Genomic DNA, 19,028 nt, shown 5'->3' on the forward strand with positions numbered 1-19,028 from the left:
GGGGCGGTCACATCGGAATGGAGGTAACGTTAAAATAAATAAATAAATAAATACAAACAGCCACGGCGACGCAATCAATCTAATGAGAGGGCTGAGTGACGACAGCTGTCGGGGTGGATGGCGCCCCCCCCGCCACGCGTTATCCTCCCAACTACCCCCCACACCCCCACCCCCGAGTGAGACGCGGGAGGAACTTTCACCCTGCCAGCATCTGGCGCTATAGCTCCCTCGTCGGTACTCGACGCACAAACGTCGACCAATCCGCTTGCCCGCCGCACGCCACGCTGTTTACTTTGCCAGGCGGCGGTGTGGTGGTGGGCGCAATAAAGGCTGAATTAATGGAGGATGATACGATTGTCATTAGTAGTGACACGGAAGGACGAGGTGATCACAAGGCGCTACTTATAGTTTCTCACACTTTTTTTTCGTGTCAGGAACAGTGGTGGGGAAAAATACTCGGTGCGTTGCAGTGATCCAGCGTCTCTTTAGCTGAACTCGGGAAGGGGAGCGCTTGATTTCGTTAGGAACCCTGGCCGTGCGGGCGTCTAAGCACCGCCCACGCTCACAGGACTGTGTCTGAGAGGGTTGGAGACACTCTGCTGCGCGCCGTGTCTCACCACACCTCTCTTAAACAATGCAAGGCAACCTGAGAACTCTTGTGGCTCATTGCTTTATTCTACAACGCATTGTATTGTGATGCGTTGGGCGCTAGTGGGTCGGCTATTTTCAAGAGAGACACACAGAGAGACACAGAGAGTGAGTCAGTCATTGAATAGACAACAGCACATGCAGGATGGCAGAGCCACAGCTCTCTCAGAGACGCAGGCGGGGGGGGAAACACGGCGAGGAATTAGATAGATGGTTTTGGGGGGTGTGGGTGTGAGGGGGAGGCGGGGGGGGGGGGGGGGGGGGGGGGGTTGGGTACCTTCAGGTCGTGCAAACCACAGATCAAAGTCGAGGGATTTGCACACTTCCAGGATTTTCGTTCCGACTATAAGAAGCACAGCTCCGCCGCAAAGCCAGATTACCTTTTATTCTCTTTGAAAAGAGACGCCTTACTTCACAACGTGTCAAGCAAAAGTTGTGAAAATAGCCGCTCTACAAGCTCACGATGCGGCGCAAAACATGACGCATTGTGAACTTAGATCGGCTATTTACGATTACGTTGTCAACGTAGATCGGCTAATTTCACTATTTCTAGCAACATTTCCGTTTCCTGAAAAGTAAAGGTAAAGTAAAGCTGCGCAATCGGCACGGCGTGTATAAGTCGCCAACCCGCCACACTCTCTCTCTCTCTTACCGTGCATGGCCGGTATGTCACCCAAGGTGAGTTATTACATCTCACTCATATGCTCGCCATCCCTTGACCGCCCGCCGGCAAACCACGAAACCATGGGAACCGCTCCGAAGCTGCCCCGCCAAAGGCCAACGCCAAAGACAGTTCAATTCCATTCAAAGAGGCTTCATTGGCAGGGGGAAAAATAAATTTACATTGCCAAAGCAAACGTGAAGTGAAACAATCAAAAGAAAGAAATGTATCTCAGTCTCTCTCTCTCTCTCTCCCCCATGCTTTTACCTTCTAGTCATGGGCAGTTTCGAGGAGGGCGAGCGCTCCCAGTCTGTGTCACAGGGAGAGGGCGCTGTGGTGCCCGCCCCACGGATCCGCAGCTTCCCCCAGCCCCAGGTCACCTGGTACCGAGACAGACGCAAGATCCCGCCCAGCAGCCGCATGTAAGTCTGACGTTTTCCTTCTGTTTAAAGAGCGGTATTGGCCACTAGTACATCTGGACTTTGTGTTAGTAATGTATGTAGGCTATGTGCACAGTATGAGCAACTAATTACACTAATTTCAGAGAGAGGCAGAGACAGGTTGCCAACTGCCCCTTGAAAGTAGGAATGGTCCCTTATTTGGAAACTAAAAGGCGTGTCCCCTATTGAACTGATAACTCATGTTCTTTGCTCCTTAATTTTGGGAATCAATCACAAAGACACACATCTTAGTTCAAACAGCTCATATACGTATATTATATAAAACATTATAGGATTATAGGTTGTAAACCACTTAAACCTTGTAGACAACTAACAGGACCTGTGTTGTCTCTGTACGTGGATTGCTTTTTTTCTGTCTACACCAAATAAATAAGTAAGTAAGTCAGAAAGACTTATTGTCTGTATCAGCCAGGGTGTGGGAGTCTATCCCCGTTTCAATGCGCTAGACCTCTGGTAGATGGATTGCTGAGGTGGAGCGCAACACCTACCATCAGCTCCCAGTACTTAGTACTTACCGCACGACATCAAACCGTACTCCTCATATGCTGAGTTGGGGGTGCCCAGGATCGAACCCATGACCTTGCAGTCGAAAGGCGAGTGCTCTACCGACTCTTTACCAAAAAATAGCCGATTTGCAAGCTTGTACATATTGCACTCTCTTTTCTCTTAAATCAATATTCTGTAGGCCTACTACTGAATCTGAGAAGCGTGGACAGAGTGGCGCTGGCTGATGACGTATCAGCAACAACGTGGCTACGTAACCGGTGACGTTAGGTGGAGATACAAGTCTGCTGCCCGCTGGCCAGACTGAGTAGCGAGGGACAAAACAAATCACGGAATGCAGCCAATCAGGCTGGAACCCAGGCTACAGTGTACCTTAGTGTAACAATAAAGTACAACCTTGAACCTTGAACAGCTGTTTCTGGCTAATGTTCTAACCAGAATATGGATGCTGGTGTCCCTTATTTGAAATGTTCCGGTATATTCAGTTCAGTTGTAAACCCTAATTGCTGTCCATCCTTGGGTTTGTTCAGGTCGTCCGTGGGTTGTATACGGGGGATTTACTTTGTTGTTTAAATGTGTGTCAATCTTTTCTCTCACACACTTAACTCTGTTGTCCTTAGTTTCGTCCCGACGCTTCGAATTTACCGTGTCTGTTGTTGTTTCCATTCTAATTGGTCTAATCTGATGGAGTGCTAATCATTATGGGCTTCTCCACCGGCCTTCACCGCAAAGCACTTCTGGCACCGTGGGAAATTAGATGGGCTTTCTGACGGACGCTTGTTTATTGGTATTTTGACGAAAATGAAAAAGCCGGGAGAGAAATGTATAAATTGTCATGCATCAACACGCAGTGGACTATCTGTCACCAATTGGTGTAAAGCAGTGGTTCCCAAAGTGGGGTCCGGGGACCCCAAGGGGTCCTTTAGAGAGTTCCAGGGCGACCCCAGCTAAATGATAATATAGGAACCAAATGGACCCTTATGAGTCTGTAACTCAGAAAGTGTACAAATGGAACGAAACGGATCCTAACGGTTGCATTTGGTTCCATTTGTACACTCTCAGAGTTAAATTAACTTTGATTTTACAATATACATTGGGGTCCCACCGTCCCAGAGATAGAAATTAAATGAGGGACCGTAGCCTAATTCAGGTCAAACCAGGGGCCTTGAAATGAAAATGGTTGAAAATCACTGCTAGAGCCGTGAAAACCTTCTCTTACGAGGGTCCTTGCCATATATTTTCAAATGCGGGTCCGCAGGCTAATGAGTATAATTTTGGGGGTCCTTGACGTGAAAAGGTTTGGGAACCCCCGGTGTAAAGTAACAAAGTACATTTACTCAAGTATTCTGAGGTACTTTTACTGTACTTGAGGACTGGGGTCCACAACCGACCACAGCAGTGATTGGCTACGCAATGTAGCTTGTAACGTTATATCCAACCCGCAGCGGCTCAATTCAGACTGCTGCAATTTGTTGCAAGACATTGCCTTGAAAATCATTGGTATAGACTTGGCTTTTACTGCAGTAGGCAAGTTACTTTACTCTGTATATTTAGATTATTATTATTACAAAACATATTAACCACTTATACCCTAATTCATACGTATTCTGAGCTTGTAGATCTTCTATTTTCACAAATGCTTAAACTCTTACTCAAGTTAACGTTTGAATACAGGACTTTTAATTGTAACAGACTATAGGCCTATATGTTTATACTGTGGTACTGTGCTACTTTTACTGAAGTAAAAATAAGAAAGAAATCATCAATCAGTAATACAAAGTTTTACATAAAAATAGATACAAGATTTCTGCCGACATGGACATTCAGTGCATGTATGCATGCACGCCCTGGTGCATGCAAGCCCATCTGATGGCGTTGGCATTTTGCTCACATGGGAGAGGTGACCTTGCCCTGAGAGGTTTGAGAGAGTGCTGTTTCCTTATCAGCTACTTATCACCTGTAATCACTGCTGGACACACACTGACAATGACACGCAATGACACACAGCCTGGCTCCTGTCATGGTGCTCTGATAGGCCCACATGCACGGGAAGTGTGCGTGCGCGCACCGCGCGCACACACACACACACATACACACAAACACACACACACACACACACATGCGCATGTAGGCGCATGCATGCGCGTGCATGCGTGTATCACTATATGAAGACATAATCTCCCCAGGGATTTATTTTTTCTGTGCAGATTTGTCACCTTCCCCGCCCGGCTTCCCTCCCCCGAACGTGGGCCAAATTGTGTTTGTATAGACACAATTGTTATGGTTTTGGACATACAAGGTTTCCACCTGACTGTATATCTGCAGGATTAATCTGTGATGTGATGTTGTTTCCTCCATTACAAATAATCTCTCACTGATGTTTGAAGATCAATGGTTTGAAAGTGTTCTGTCAAAAAGCCAAGATTTAACCCACTGCAGACTGCCGAGCCAATTTCAATGTAGCACTCGCTGTGACATCCTGTCTGGGGCGTCCATCTTTAATGCTAAATAAATAGCGTCAATGCTAGCGAGCTAAAATTAAGCCATCCTTGCTCTAGAAAGCGCCAATGTTTCCATCTAGACCACCGGATAATCAGCAAAGACCTCCGAACATCGCGCATTTTATCCAAACCATGGAGAGCTCTGTATATTCGAGTTATTCAGCTTTTTAGTGAGCCTGTATAAAGGGAGGTGGACGGCAGCGCGGTTGCGCAAGAAGGAAAGGCCAAGCAAAAAAAATCAATAATAAAGCTTATCAGACGGAACATTACGCCAGAAGCAGTTGCTGGTTGGATTCCGCCAGGAGCCGTAAAACCGTTAAGGACATGTCCATATCAACCAAAGTGTTGGCGCTATCCCATCCAGAAGTCACAGTTCTTTGGTTTGCACAGAGCGGGTATTTCTTCCTTTGGCCGTTCAGGTTGATCAATTCTAAAGTATCGAGTCACAGTTGTGGAATGTAACTAAGTACATTATGCATGTACTCAGGGGTGAGCTGACGGTAGGGCTGTCTGGGGTGCCGCCCTGGTCGTTTGGAGATGCACGCAAGCCCGCACAGACATTCACAGTCGGGTCACAGGCGGCTCACAGCTTGAAACAATATAGTGACCGACCTTGGATGCATATCAATGGTGACGGTCCATCCATTGCGTCGACCTGCTAAGTAGCCTACTGTATGTAGGTGTTCTGTCTGAAGCACTCTAAAGAGTAGGCGAACAGTGGCTGATGGATTCATGAACTAATTCAATTTCAGAGGTGACGTTTGCAAGGTAAATGCATAATTATACTATATTGTGGGTTAATAAATAGGTCTACATTTAGGCTATTCAAAAATCAGTGATTGCTCGCGAGAGCGTGCACTAGTTAAAAATCCACAGCATATCCCTGCATGTACTCAAGCACTGTACTTTGAGTTTTTCTTTATGGGGTGTTTCCACTAGTTTTCAATACTTTACTTCTACTCTACTCTTCTAATCTCAGAGGCAAATATTGTATGTTTTACTACACTAGTACACTTCTAAAACATACATTAACCACTGGCTATTTGAAAATAGCATACAATACAGCTGATCTACAAGCTCAACGCGTTGCTTTGTGAGCTATTTTCAAAGGATTTCTATATGTTTTATATTGGAAATCCCTAACCCTTACTTTAGTGCACTTTGGGGTATTGTCGTGTCTGTGGTCGTTGAGGTTTATCGTTTTCAAGACGATCCCTGAGAAAAACAGAACTGGGTGAAGTGAAAAAGCCAATCCCATTCTCCTTTTGTACTGTTCAAATTATTATTAAGATAAGTTACTGTTCCATGAAATCGTTCAACAGAAAAACCCTGACACATTCCGCCTTTCAGATGAGCAAAGTAGCAAACACTGTAATACTTGTTTCATTTGGATGTCTTTAAGTTCTGCTGGCTTTATCTCCAAAGGTCTGGAAAACAAAGGCAAAGGAAGTCTGTTTAATTAGTATTTGTTTAGATTTCTTTGACAGCATTTGTCAGTGACTGTCTTAGTAGTCCTTCACTGCTCAGTGACAGTCTTAAGACGTGAAGAAGAAAGAGAATGCTCCGGTTGTTCATTTATTTTCTGTGGTGTTTGACAGTGAGTTCTCAGCTTGTTCGAACTGATGGTGTCATATAAGCCAGCTGGGAATACATGTAGTGCGGTACTCAAGTAAATGTGCTTTGTTAAAGTCCACCACTGTAAATTAACAAACAGAGAAACTAATAAATACAAAATAATATAATAAGTAAGTAAACAAATGAACAAACTTGTAGTAGTATACAAGTACACTTTCACCCCTGGGTCAAATCCGACGACTACTAAATCCCAAAACTATGCTCAAATCTAACCTTATTCCTAAACTTAACCTCCGTAAAACTACATGCCTAACCCTAAACATAGCCTCAGTAAAAACTAATACAAGAACCGCTGGTGACAAGTGTGTTTGGGGCGAACGTTTCAGCTAGTCTAAGGGGTGAAATAGTGTGAGCAAAAGCCCCCCCCCCCCCCTCAGAGCACCTCTCCAGCCCGCAGCTCTGTGCAAATTGCAATTTATCTGCAAATGTTGTTTACGGTGCATTCAGCTCTGTGATTATACAGCACATTAAGTCTCCCAAATAACACAACAAATCAACGACAGGGTTCTTTCAATTGCATTCCCCCATTCAATAAGGGAAGAATAATAACTATTAGGAGCTAAATAAGTGTGATGTACCACCGTGCGCGGCTGCGCCCCCACCCGGGCAGAAAGCGCTTATCTCCACATTTTTTTCTTTTTTTGGAAATTAATACTTTGTCATCCTACAGTATCACACAAAAGTAATAAAACATATCTACCAGCTGTTTTCACCCTGTAGATGTTTTGCTATTTTGGAATTTGAATCCTGAAAAGTAACAGTTTGGGACGTATGAGGTTTCCATCCGACAGAAACGATTTCCAGGTTTGAAGCCCACACAAGCTGCTTAATTTCAGTCGAGTGTGTAACCGGCACATGACACGATTAAACTGAGCTCTGAAGCTGTTGATTAATGAACATTTTAATTACGGTAGCCTATACCTCAGGAAAGGAGCACGAATAAACAAACGCATCTGAATTGCGCCAACGTTTTGTGAATTACTCAGCAGGCAGCGTACAGTTAAGTATGTAACTTTACCCTGTGTTTACCTAACAAAACAAAACGGTATACATAATTTGACCTATCATTTCCCTCTATACTGTAGAAAAACACTGCCCTCTCGCTGTATTTTGGTGTTTTCGCCGTTTTTGTTCTACTAATATTATGTCCAAACTGTTATTTTTTTCTCCAATATTTGTGTTTTGAGCTTGTGGATCTGTTATTTTGTTTTGATGCCTTTGTGTGATGCTGTAGAATGATAGGGTGTACAATTATTATGAAAAAAAACACATTATACCTAGAGATATCTCGCTGCGCTCATAATGACCATATAATAGCATACGTCACACGGATTTCTTTGATTGTTTAAATACTTGGAATGGAAACTAAATGGAAATGGAAACAGCCTGGGCCGTGGCTCAGTGGTCCAGTCACCTTTGCTGGCAATCCAGTCTGACAGTGTGCTGTGGGTTCGACTCCCGATCCCGACGGCCTTTACTGCATGTCACTCCCCCATCTCTCTCCCCATTTCCTGTCAGCCTACTGTCTGTCCCTCCATAAAAAGTATAAAATAAAGGCGAAAGCCAAAAAAAATACAGTCAGACAGGGTGACAGGACAACACTAAAAAGTTATGTGCACTTGTTCCCATTGTGGTCCTACAGTATGTATCAAACTTCGGAGGAACTACAAGGCAGATATCGCCTCTGTCATGTCACAGCAAGGACATTTTCCAAGGTTATATCCCTCTCTCTCTCTCTCTCCCTCTCTCTCTCTCCCCCCCTCTCTCTCTCTCCCTCTCTCTCTCTCCCCCCTCTCTCTCTCTCTCTCTCTCTCTCTCTCTCTCTCTCTCTCTCTCTCTCTCCCCTCTCTCTCTCTCTCTCTCTCTCTCTCTCCCTCTCTCAGACTTTGATGTCTGTGTAGAAGAAGCGATGCCGGTGGCACAAATCAAATTCAATTAAATGATTTTCGATTAAAAAAAAAGAAAGGAAAAGAAAAGGGCGGGAGGGAGGGCTGTTATATCGAGGACACTCATTTGCATACAGTGACCTTGACAACGTGCACGGAATTAGGTGGGCTCGCGACCACGATGGCGGGAGGCAAGGACGAAAAGTATTAGTGGGAAGGGATGTACGTACGCAGTGGGACGTCTGTAATGGAGAATGACAGAGAGAGAGAGAGAGGGGGGGGGGGAAGAGAGAGAGAGAGAGAGAGAGAGAACACAATACTTTATTGGCAGTTTAAAACAAATCACAACAATGCCACTGTAGGAGTGCCGGTGTAGGCAGAGAGAAGAGAGAGATTTATTCTCGGATTGGAAAAGCCAACGATGGTGGCACTCCGTTTAATGTAGGAGTGCCGGTGTAGGCAGAGAGAAGAGAGAACAACAAACTTGTCGCATGATCAATACGTAAACCTGTCACTACGTCAACACCTCGGAGGTGTGTTTCTTTACTCTTGAGGTAACACATTATGCCTTGTATTAAGGTGAGAGGAACAACCATATAAAACATGGGCAAGAACGCAGTGAATTATAAATGTCATTAATAACTTTTCAGTGTGTGTCTATCCACCACACCACCATTTATAAAATGTCAACATACACTATCAAAGCCGATGCTTGTTTCCATCACGGTCCACCTTGAGACATTTAGAACAACAAAACTGTGCAAACGGTAACAAGACTACTCGCCCCGTTTCTGTTTTCCTCCCAGAATTTTCCCCAGTGAGGGGTGGGAGAGGCTAGACAGCAGATGGCTGGACTTTGAATTTCTCTAACTATAAACTTTCATGACAGCAGAACAGCCTAAGTACAAATATCATTTATGAAAAGCTACTACAGTGAAGTCTGTTCACAGAAGTTGTTGTAGGATATGTGGGGATTATCTGACGAGGTACCATTTGAGGGGGCAAAACCTTACATATCGTTAGCCTCATAGGATAAATGCATAAGTCATTTTTTATGATTTTCGGATAATAAGGAAAAACACATTTTCTCGCAAGTATGTAAGAGTTTTTAATGCAGATTTTTACAATGGTTTCCTGAGGGGTTAACAAAATGTTTTTTACAAAAAGATAAACATGAGAGTCATTCCATAACAAAAAAAAGTGACTTAGGCCATTTTCAAGAAAATAATCTGTGACTTAGGCATTTTTTAATACATGTCTACTAAACACCTGGGGGTCTATTAGAGTGATGTTAACTCCATACTAAACACCTGGGGGTCTATTAGAGTAATGTTAACTCCATACTAAACACCTGGGGGTCTATTAGAGTGATGTTAACTCCATACTAAACACCTGGGGGTCTATTAGAGTGATGTTAACTCCATACTAAACACCTGGGGGTCTATTAGAGTGATGTTACCATACTAAACACCTGGGGGTCTATTAGAGTAATGTTAACTCCATACTAAACACCTGGGGGTCTATTAGAGTAATGTTAACTCCATACTAAACACCTGGGGGTCTATTAGAGTGATGTTAACTCCATACTAAACACCTGGGGGTCTATTAGAGTGATGTTAACTCCATACTAAACACCTGGGGGTCTATTAGAGTGATGTTAACTCCATACTAAACACCTGGGGGTCTATTAGAGTGATGTTAACTCCATACTAAACACCTGGGGGTCTATTAGAGTAATGTTAACTCCATACTAAACACCTGGGGGTCTGTTAGAGTAATGTTAACTCCATACAGAACACCTGGGGGTCTATTAGAGTGATGTTAACTCCATACTAAACACCTGGGGGTCTATTAGAGTAATGTTAACTCCATACTAAACACCTGGGGGTCTGTTAGAGTAATGTTAACTCCATACAGAACACCTGGGGGTCTATTAGAGTGATGTTAACTCCATACTAAACACCTGGGGGTCTATTAGAGTAATGTTAACTCCATACTAAACACCTGGGGGTCTATTAGAGTAATGTTAACTCCATACTAAACACCTGGGGGTCTGTTAGAGTAATGTTAACTCCATACAGAACACCTGGGGGTCTATTAGAGTGATGTTAACTCCATACTAAACACCTGGGGGTCTGTTAGAGTAATGTTAACTCCATACAGAACACCTGGGGGTATATTAGAGTGATGTTAACTCCATACTAAACACCTGGGGGTCTGTTAGAGTAATGTTAACTCCATACAGAACACCTGGGGGTCTATTAGAGTAATGTTAACTCCATACAGAACACCTGGGGGTCTATTAGAGTGATGTTAACTCCATACTAAACACCTGGGGGTCTATTAGAGTAATGTTAACTCCATACTAAACACCTGGGGGTCTGTTAGAGTAATGTTAACTCCATACAGAACACCTGGGGGTCTATTAGAGTGATGTTAACTCCATACTAAACACCTGGGGGTCTATTAGAGTAATGTTAACTCCATACTAAACACCTTGGGGTCTGTTAGAGTAATGTTAACTCCATACAGAACACCTGGGGGTCTATTAGAGTGATGTTAACTCCATACTAAACACCTGGGGGTCTGTTAGAGTAATGTTAACTCCATACTAAACACCTGGGGGTCTGTTAGAGTAATGTTAACTCCATACAGAACACCTGGGGGTCTATTAGAGTGATGTTAACTCCATACTAAACACCTGGGGGTCTATTAGAGTGATGTTAACTCCATACTAAACACCTGGGGGTCTGTTAGAGTAATGTTAACTCCATACAGAACACCTGGGGGTCTATTAGAGTAATGTTAACTCCATACTAAACACCTGGGGGTCTGTTAGAGTAATGTTAACTCCATACTAAACACCTGGGGGTCTGTTAGAGTAATGTTAACTCCATACAGAACACCTGGGGGTCTATTAGAGTGATGTTAACTCCATACTAAACACCTGGGGGTCTATTAGAGTGATGTTAACTCCATACTAAACACCTGGGGGTCTATTAGAGTGATGTTAACTCCATACTAAACACCTGGGGGTCTATTAGAGTAATGTTAACTCCATACTAAACACCTGGGGGTCTATTAGAGTAATGTTAACTCCATACTAAACACCTGGGGGTCTATTAGAGTGATGTTAACTCCATACTAAACACCTGGGGGTCTGTTAGAGTAATGTTAACTCCATACTAAACACCTGGGGGTCTGTTAGAGTAATGTTAACTACATACTAAACACCTGGGGGTCTATTAGAGTGATGTTAACTCCATACTAAACACCTGGGGTCTATTAGAGTAATGTTAACTCCATACAGAACACCTGGGGGTCTATTAGAGTAATGTTAACTCCATACTAAACACCTGGGGGTCTATTAGAGTAATGTTAACTCCATACTAAACACCTGGGGGTCTGTTAGAGTAATGTTAACTCCATACTAAACACCTGGGGGTCTATTAGAGTAACTGTTGTTTGCTGTGTATGCAATGTAAAAATGCCCAAGTCACACAAAGTGAGTTAGGCGGCAACGTAAAAATGCTCAAATCACACAAGTGACTTAGGCAGATCATCATTTTTGAAGATTGTGAGCTTTGTGATTGGCTGAGGACATAGGCGATGATCCAGAACGATGCAGCAGCCCCAGGAGATCACCTGTATGCAGAAATCTCAATTTCGCCAAAAAATGACTTAGGCATTTATCCTATGAGGCTAACGATATACTAAATAATACTACATTGTTTATAGGTTCAATATAAGTCAAATAATATAGCCTTTCCACAGGAGTATCTTTTTATATTTTTCCAAAAAGAATACAAACAGCCAATAGCATATTACAAAGTTATCCCCCTCACTGGGGAGAATTCCGGGAGGAAAAACGGGCAAGCACCGGGGCGAGTAGTCCAGTATTCATGCAAACAACCATGAGCGCTCTCTTTTTCTTTGTTTTGTCTCTCAGTATTCAATATATTAAATATCCACTTAAGACCTATACTTCGGCGTCCATCACATAGTGTACATATCAGATCTACAAGTTGGCCGATTGAAGCTGGTTGAGCTTCTATTTTTGAACATTTTAGATGATAGGTTCATTGTTTATCTGCTATCCCGCATGTAGTTTAAATGTACAGATTCATATTTGCATACCGGCACTCCGGCAGTATATTAGACATGCGCAAGCTTCATTGGTTACCTGGTATCCAATATAGTCTCAAATGATTATTTAGATAGTTTGGACAGATGTTTAGACAGATCCTACTAGGTTATTTGGTTTACCTGCAGGGTAATATAGTTTCCTGAGGCACTACACTACACTGTCTCGCTGCATTCCATGTATACATGATTACTGTGCTTATCGTAAGTCGCTCTGAATGCATGGATAGTGGATTGTAATTGTAAATTGATCCGAAGTCACTAGTGTCTTAAGGTACCTGGGGGGGGGGGGGGGGGGGTTGGGTTGGGGGGGGGGGGGGGGTGTTGGGGGGGTTGGACAAGACAAGACGTGGTGTGACACAGAGGCGTTCTAGTGACCGTCCCCGGTTATCAGCTCTAGCTGAAAACTGATCAATGAATGAACATGTGACCGCTGCTCTGTGTCACCCTCCTATGGATTCCTCATTACTCACCGGCCAGAGGAACGGGCCTGGGCCAGAGGAACGGGCCTGGGCCAGAGGAACGGGCCTGGGCCAGAGGAACGGGCCTGTGCCAGAGGAACGGGCCTGGGCCAGAGGAACGGGCCTGGGTCAGAGGACCGGGCCTGGGTCAGAGGAACGGGCCTGGGCCAGAGGAACGGGCCTGGGCCAGAGGAACGGGCCTGGGCCAGAGGAACGGGCCTGGGCCAGAGGAACGGGCCTGGGCCAGAGGAACGGGCCTGAGCCAGAGGAACGGGCCTGGGCCAGAGGAACGGGCCTGGGCCAGAGGAACGGGCCTGGGCCAGAGGAACGGGCCTTCATGAAATCACTGGACAGTGTGGGTCTGGGGTCTGTGGGTCTGTTACGCGGAAAAGTGTATCCCAGTATTGTGTCCGTGTGACCCGGAAGCCGTCCCAACATGCATTTCACTGGTGGTGACCCGGAATAGGACAGACACACACACAGCGATCGGTGAATTTAGTAATGATTAAGATCAAAATGTAGGAAACCAAAAAGAAAGGTACCCATAATGTGTTGTGTGAGGCTGGTTTATTCTCTACATTACTGCAGGAACTGAAAGCGAGCAGTGTGGCCAGACACACACATCTACTGTAGTTCATGACCCCGGTGTGAGAAAACAAGTGGTTGTGTTTTGGCGCGCGCTAACGCGCACACACACACACACACACACACACACACACACACACACACACACACACACACACACACACACACACACACACACACACACGTACACCTCTACCTTGCTCACTCCATCTTGCCTTCCCCCAGGAGGGAGGAGCTGTGTGGCATTTTCATCTCAGTTGTGTGGAGCAGGCGGCTGCACGTGATTGGACCACTTCCCTTCCCCCTCGCCCTTTCTCTCTAGGAAGTAGAGAGTAACTAAGTATATTTACTCACGTACACGTACTCCCCTCCTGCTCTCGTTTTCTCTATCTTGCTTTTCCCCCACTTATATATTCACCTCTTTTACATTTCTTTCCCCCCCCCCCCCATCTCTCTCATCACACACACACACACACACACATCTCCCCCCCCCCTCCTTCCGTGGGTATTGCTCAGTGATGGAAGAAGAATTGTGCAGAATGTTCCAAATCTACAAAGTAACAAAGTTTTCAGATACTTGTAATGGAGTAAAAGTATGTACAATATTTACCTCTGAGATGTAGTGGAGAAGTAAAAGTATTTAAAAATGTTTACAGAAGAAAGCAAACATACCTCAAAATTGTACTTGCGGCAAGTACAGCACTTGAGTACACTGGTATTCTGGCCTGTAGCTTCGGGCGTGCGGTGCTATGTTGAGTCATGCCCCAGTCAGCGACGGTAAGCCACTTAATCCCGTTGACCTGGCTCTCTCTCTCTCTGTCTCTCTGCTGGGGGGAGGCTGGGTGGTGCGGTGCGACCAGGGCCATTTGTCTTGGTGTAATGGAGGTCCGCAGGCTATAGTGGTGCTGAGGTTGGAGACACCCCCAACATCCTCACGCCCCAGCGGAGAGGGGCCGCCGCCATAACCGAGGCCATTACACTGCTGCGTGTACGTATGTTCAGAACTGATGCCAGCGTCAACGAGGACACACGTATACTGTACAAGACAAGACAAACAGTAAGCCACCGGGGACTGGGAAAAAAAGAATTGTATACATTGTATACTTGCGCGCAAGCGGCAGTTGTGTAAAGTAACTAAGTACATTTAGCCAGCTCAAGTGGAGTTAGGAGGTGTTTGTCGAAGTGTTTTTTCATAGTTTTCATTGGTTCAATATTTGTTTAACCAACACGTAAAGGGTGTTCAATAGCACTGATTTATGGGGAAAAAGGGAAAAAGAAGGCTAAACGGGGGGGATTTAGTTTGTTTGGCAGATAGTTTTAGGATCGATCGGATAGAGTATGTTTTAATACTTTCCATCGGTTCAATATTTTTTTAACCAAACCACAGAAATAAATCAAGGGCATTGATTTATGAAAAAAAAAAACTTCAAAAATGGAGTTAGGTGGTTTCTTCCGGACAGCAACAATATTGTATTTTTACTCAACTACAATTATTTGGAAACGTTATAGTTAATAGTTACTTTTTAGATTTGCAAAACATGCATTAACCACTTCAGCCCTATAAAATTTGGCTATTAGAAATTGTCGATCTACAAACTCACAACGTGTCGCTTCCGCCTGTCGCCTCCGTCCATGTTTCCTTATGTGATCTGCTAATCTCTGGCACCGTTGGACCGATCTGATTGAAAAACTCTGCCCCGGCCCAGGCCGTAGTGTAACGGTCTGGGCACCGGACTGGTAATCCAGTCGCAGTGTGCCGCGGGTTCGACTCCCGGACCCGACACGGCCTTTACTGCATGTCATCCCCCCATCTCTCTCCCGTTTCCTGTCAGCCTACTGTCTGTCCCTTCAAAAATCAATAAAAGGCGTAAGCCGCAAAAAAATATCTTAAAAAAAAAAAAAAAAAACTCTGCCCCAAACGTCTCAAATCAACATAATGGTCTCCATAACATGGCCTTGTTGGCCTATAACGTATGAACCATTGACCACACAGCGGTTCAAGACCATTTTGTGCGAAATACTTTTTTTTTTTAAATTTTCTTCAAAACACACGTTATGCTACAACTTTTGTCCAAACCTCTAACAAATCGGTACACATTATCTCTGAAGTCATGTATGAGTTAAATGTTTCCCATCCCATCAAGTGGCTATGACTGTATACCCTCCAAAGTTTGCAGGCCCTGGGTATAGGCTTACGGTAGACCTGCACATTGTACTAGTTTGAATTATCTCCTTTCAGCTGAAAACGCAAGGTGCTCTCCTAAAAAATGCAAACGCCCACATGAAAATATTATGCCGTCGGCATGTCAGCGCAGTCAGCGACGATCCCTGCCAAGTTAACATACCTTACATCAGCACCATTGTTATTGATTGACCACGCCACACAGTCATTGTCACAACGGCGGTCAATACTATGCTCTGCCCGTCCTCCGGGGTATAAATAAATAGTGGCATCTGTGAAGTAATTGCACATGAAAGTAGCTTCCCTCTATGGGCAAAATGTGAGGTGGGGTCCGTGTTTAAAGCTGCACAGCTGGCCAGTTTTATTCCAGTGCACTCGGATAGATTTACTCAACTAATGTACTTTAGTAGAGAGTGTACTCAAAGTACAACTTTGAGTTTTTCTTTATTTCAAGTTTTTTATACTTTTATCCTACACTTCTATTCCACAGAGGCAAATATATTGTGCTTTTTACTCGGCTGCATTTTTTTTTACTTTGCAGATTTAGATTATTAATACAAAACATACACATACATTCAGCACATTAACAACCTAAGCCCTGGAATCCTGATTTATACTTTGTCTATTCAAAAATAGCTGATCTACAGTAATTTCACTTTGGTACTGTACAGTAGGTATATACAATTTGTGTATATACACTTTTTGTAGCCTAATTTTATTCCAGTAAAATACTAAATACACAACCCTTACTACTGTACATGAAACAGAGCATTTCTGTTGTGTTGCTACTTTTTACTTAACTAAAGACAGAAATGTGAGTATACTTCCAGGCAGCAGTGAGCGGCTGGCGTGTTATTGTTTGCATGCACTGGGCCATATGGAGCTCTCCAGTCTGGCTAGCAGACTGGGAGCTTCACTCCCAGCGAAGGGAAGGGAACAGTCTGGCAGCACCAGCACTTTTCACAGTTAGAGCCTGGGCACCATGGAGTGATTTGTTTGTTTGTTCATTTTTAATATAGTACTGTATATTGTCACGTTTGGGTGGAAATCTTGTAGCCTATGTCCAAAACCACAACTCTGTAGGAAATGGGAAAAAATGTGTTCAAATGGATGCCATGTAGTTGTTATTGTTTAGTCACAAGCTCTTTTTGGTTAAATGTTTACAGCATCCACCGACACACTTAACCATATTCGCTTTCACTAGCTCAAAAAATTATTGTCAATCTTCAATCTTTCGCATCGTTGTGAGCTTGTATGGCTATGTTTTTCGGCTACCCGCAATACTGTTGTACTCCGAAGTAAAGCTTCACCACTCACTTTAAAATCACTTTAAAAAAACACATACAAAGTTAAGAAATGCAAATACAAGGTTTTCCGTCTGACAGCGACACTATAGGCTCCACAATGAGGATAGCGCCGGGTGTCATTTGGTTTCCTGTTGTTGTTGTAATCTTTTTTATTGCTTGTTTTTGTCCAAGTGGTTTAGATGTTGACATTTTATTGTTTGATTCACTCTTTTTTATGTAAAGCACTTTAAAAAAAGGTTTTAAAAGGGCCTCTTCAGCCCTATTGCAACCAGATCTTATTTTAATGATGTTTAGGACACACTTTTCTGGGGGTTTTCTGTGTAATACGTGTTTGTAGATATTTTAGTAAACACCATGTTCATGACCAACATTTGTCATGAAAATGTGGTCTCACTTGCATTTTATCATGAACATTAGTGAGGACCAATTATATGAAGGTACGTAGGTTGAAAAGTGGTCTGTTAATGCTCATGCTTATATGTCATTTAAGAGTGCATGAAGTTGAAATTACTTTTGTGTGCGTGGAGCAAAACAGTTGCACCTTTTATCAAAGTTCATCATAATCAAAAGCTGTATTTTGGATTAGGAAAATGTTATTGAGAAAAGTGGGACAAGACAAGAGATGGCGAACAGTACTACAATCATCATACAAGGATGAATGAAGCTGTCATAACAACTAATGACACAGGAAGATCAAACAATGAACAAACTACTAAAGATACCAATTTAAATCATAGTATTTTTGCAGACAAGTTCAAAATGACATTTGGCATGTTGATGTTTTATCTATTCATTGATAATTAGTGAGGAACCCGAGTTCTTTCAGTGTTAACTATATGAATATTAATTATTTCGCTTTTTGTTTCAGTTTTTAGTTTTGTTAATGCCTGGCGCCTGCCGCCCACCTCACGGCCTGCCCTGATGCCACCCCGGGTTAGAATCAGTGTCAGGAAGTGAGCCTGGCATCAGAGGAGAGAGAGAGAGAGAGAGAGGAGAGCGTGCTCACACATACCTAATTTCTCAGCTTTGTGGCTTGATAAATCCCAACGCCACACCCGCTACGTGCTAAGTCACCGTTCCCAGGAAGCACATTGACAGATGCTGAGAGAGAGGGGACGGGGAGAGGGGGGGGGGGACGGGGGGAGGGTATATAGGAACAGTGTTTCCCAGTCTGTGGTCTGAGGCTGGGCCCCCCTTGGGGAGCACCAAAGATCACAGTAAGGCCATACATACATTTATTAGGTATTTTTAGATTGTTCTTTTTTTTTTAAAGCATGCACTTTTGATGCATCTATTTATAAAAGCAAGTAGGCCAACTCCAATAAGTTTAGTACTCAAGTACAAATCTGACAAACTTTCAGTTGAGTAACCTTTGATCAGGAGTAGGCTATATAGATTGTCTCTGTCGGGTGGAAACCTCATATGTCCAAAACTGTTACTTTTCAGGATTCACGGAAAACCAAAGTAGCAGATCGACAAGCTCGAAACGTGTAGATTCGTGCCGCGTTTTGGGTTTGTAGATCTGCTAAGTTCAAATATGGAGAGGTTAGTGCCTGACAGAAACGCTAATAGGCCTACTTTGACCTAAGCACCACTCCACTGGGGGGTTGACCTTGTCCACACACTGGTGCTCTGCAATCTGTCCCACAGCCTAGCCTAGCGAGAGTCTCCCCCACCTCCCCCCACTACGTTTTAGAAAAGGTCACCAGGTCCACCCCTGTCGCCAGACCCACCCAACCCCCCTCCCCCCCGGCCGTGCGGCCCGGAGGGGATCCATAATTCATGGCAGCGGGTCGTCCAGGATGTCACAGAGCGAGCGGGAACATTAAATATTTACCATGGATCATAAGTCGCTGCCGTCGCCACCAAGGGCCCCCTGTCTGCCAGGTGCCCATTCGTTCAGTGCTGTTTTCAGTTCCCGCCGTGTGCCGGGAATCCCAAATGAGCCCGGTGTGACTGAGCCCGGCCCACTGCCTACTGGCCGTGCGGACGGTATGTCCAAAACCAGATCCAATATTATGATTTTAGTCGCAAATACCTTAATACCTTTCATT

At 44.1% G+C, this 19,028-nt stretch overlaps 1 protein-coding gene across 8 annotated transcripts in view; it reads left to right on the forward strand.

Annotated features, from left to right (window-relative positions):
* Positions 1-19,028, forward strand: part of LOC310874999 (protein sidekick-2-like) — a 503,627-nt gene that overhangs the window by 348,601 nt on the left and 135,998 nt on the right. For all 8 annotated transcript variants that reach the window (XM_083787997.1, XM_083788001.1, XM_083787998.1 and 5 more), the window contains exon 4: positions 1,584-1,731. In XM_083787997.1, coding sequence (XP_083644123.1) covers positions 1,584-1,731 — 148 coding nt within the window. The remainder of the gene's footprint in view (positions 1-1,583; positions 1,732-19,028) is intronic.

Source organism: Protomyctophum parallelum (genome assembly GCF_964188405.1).
Source record: "Protomyctophum parallelum genome assembly, chromosome: 17".
NCBI lineage: Eukaryota > Metazoa > Chordata > Actinopteri > Myctophiformes > Myctophidae > Protomyctophum > Protomyctophum parallelum.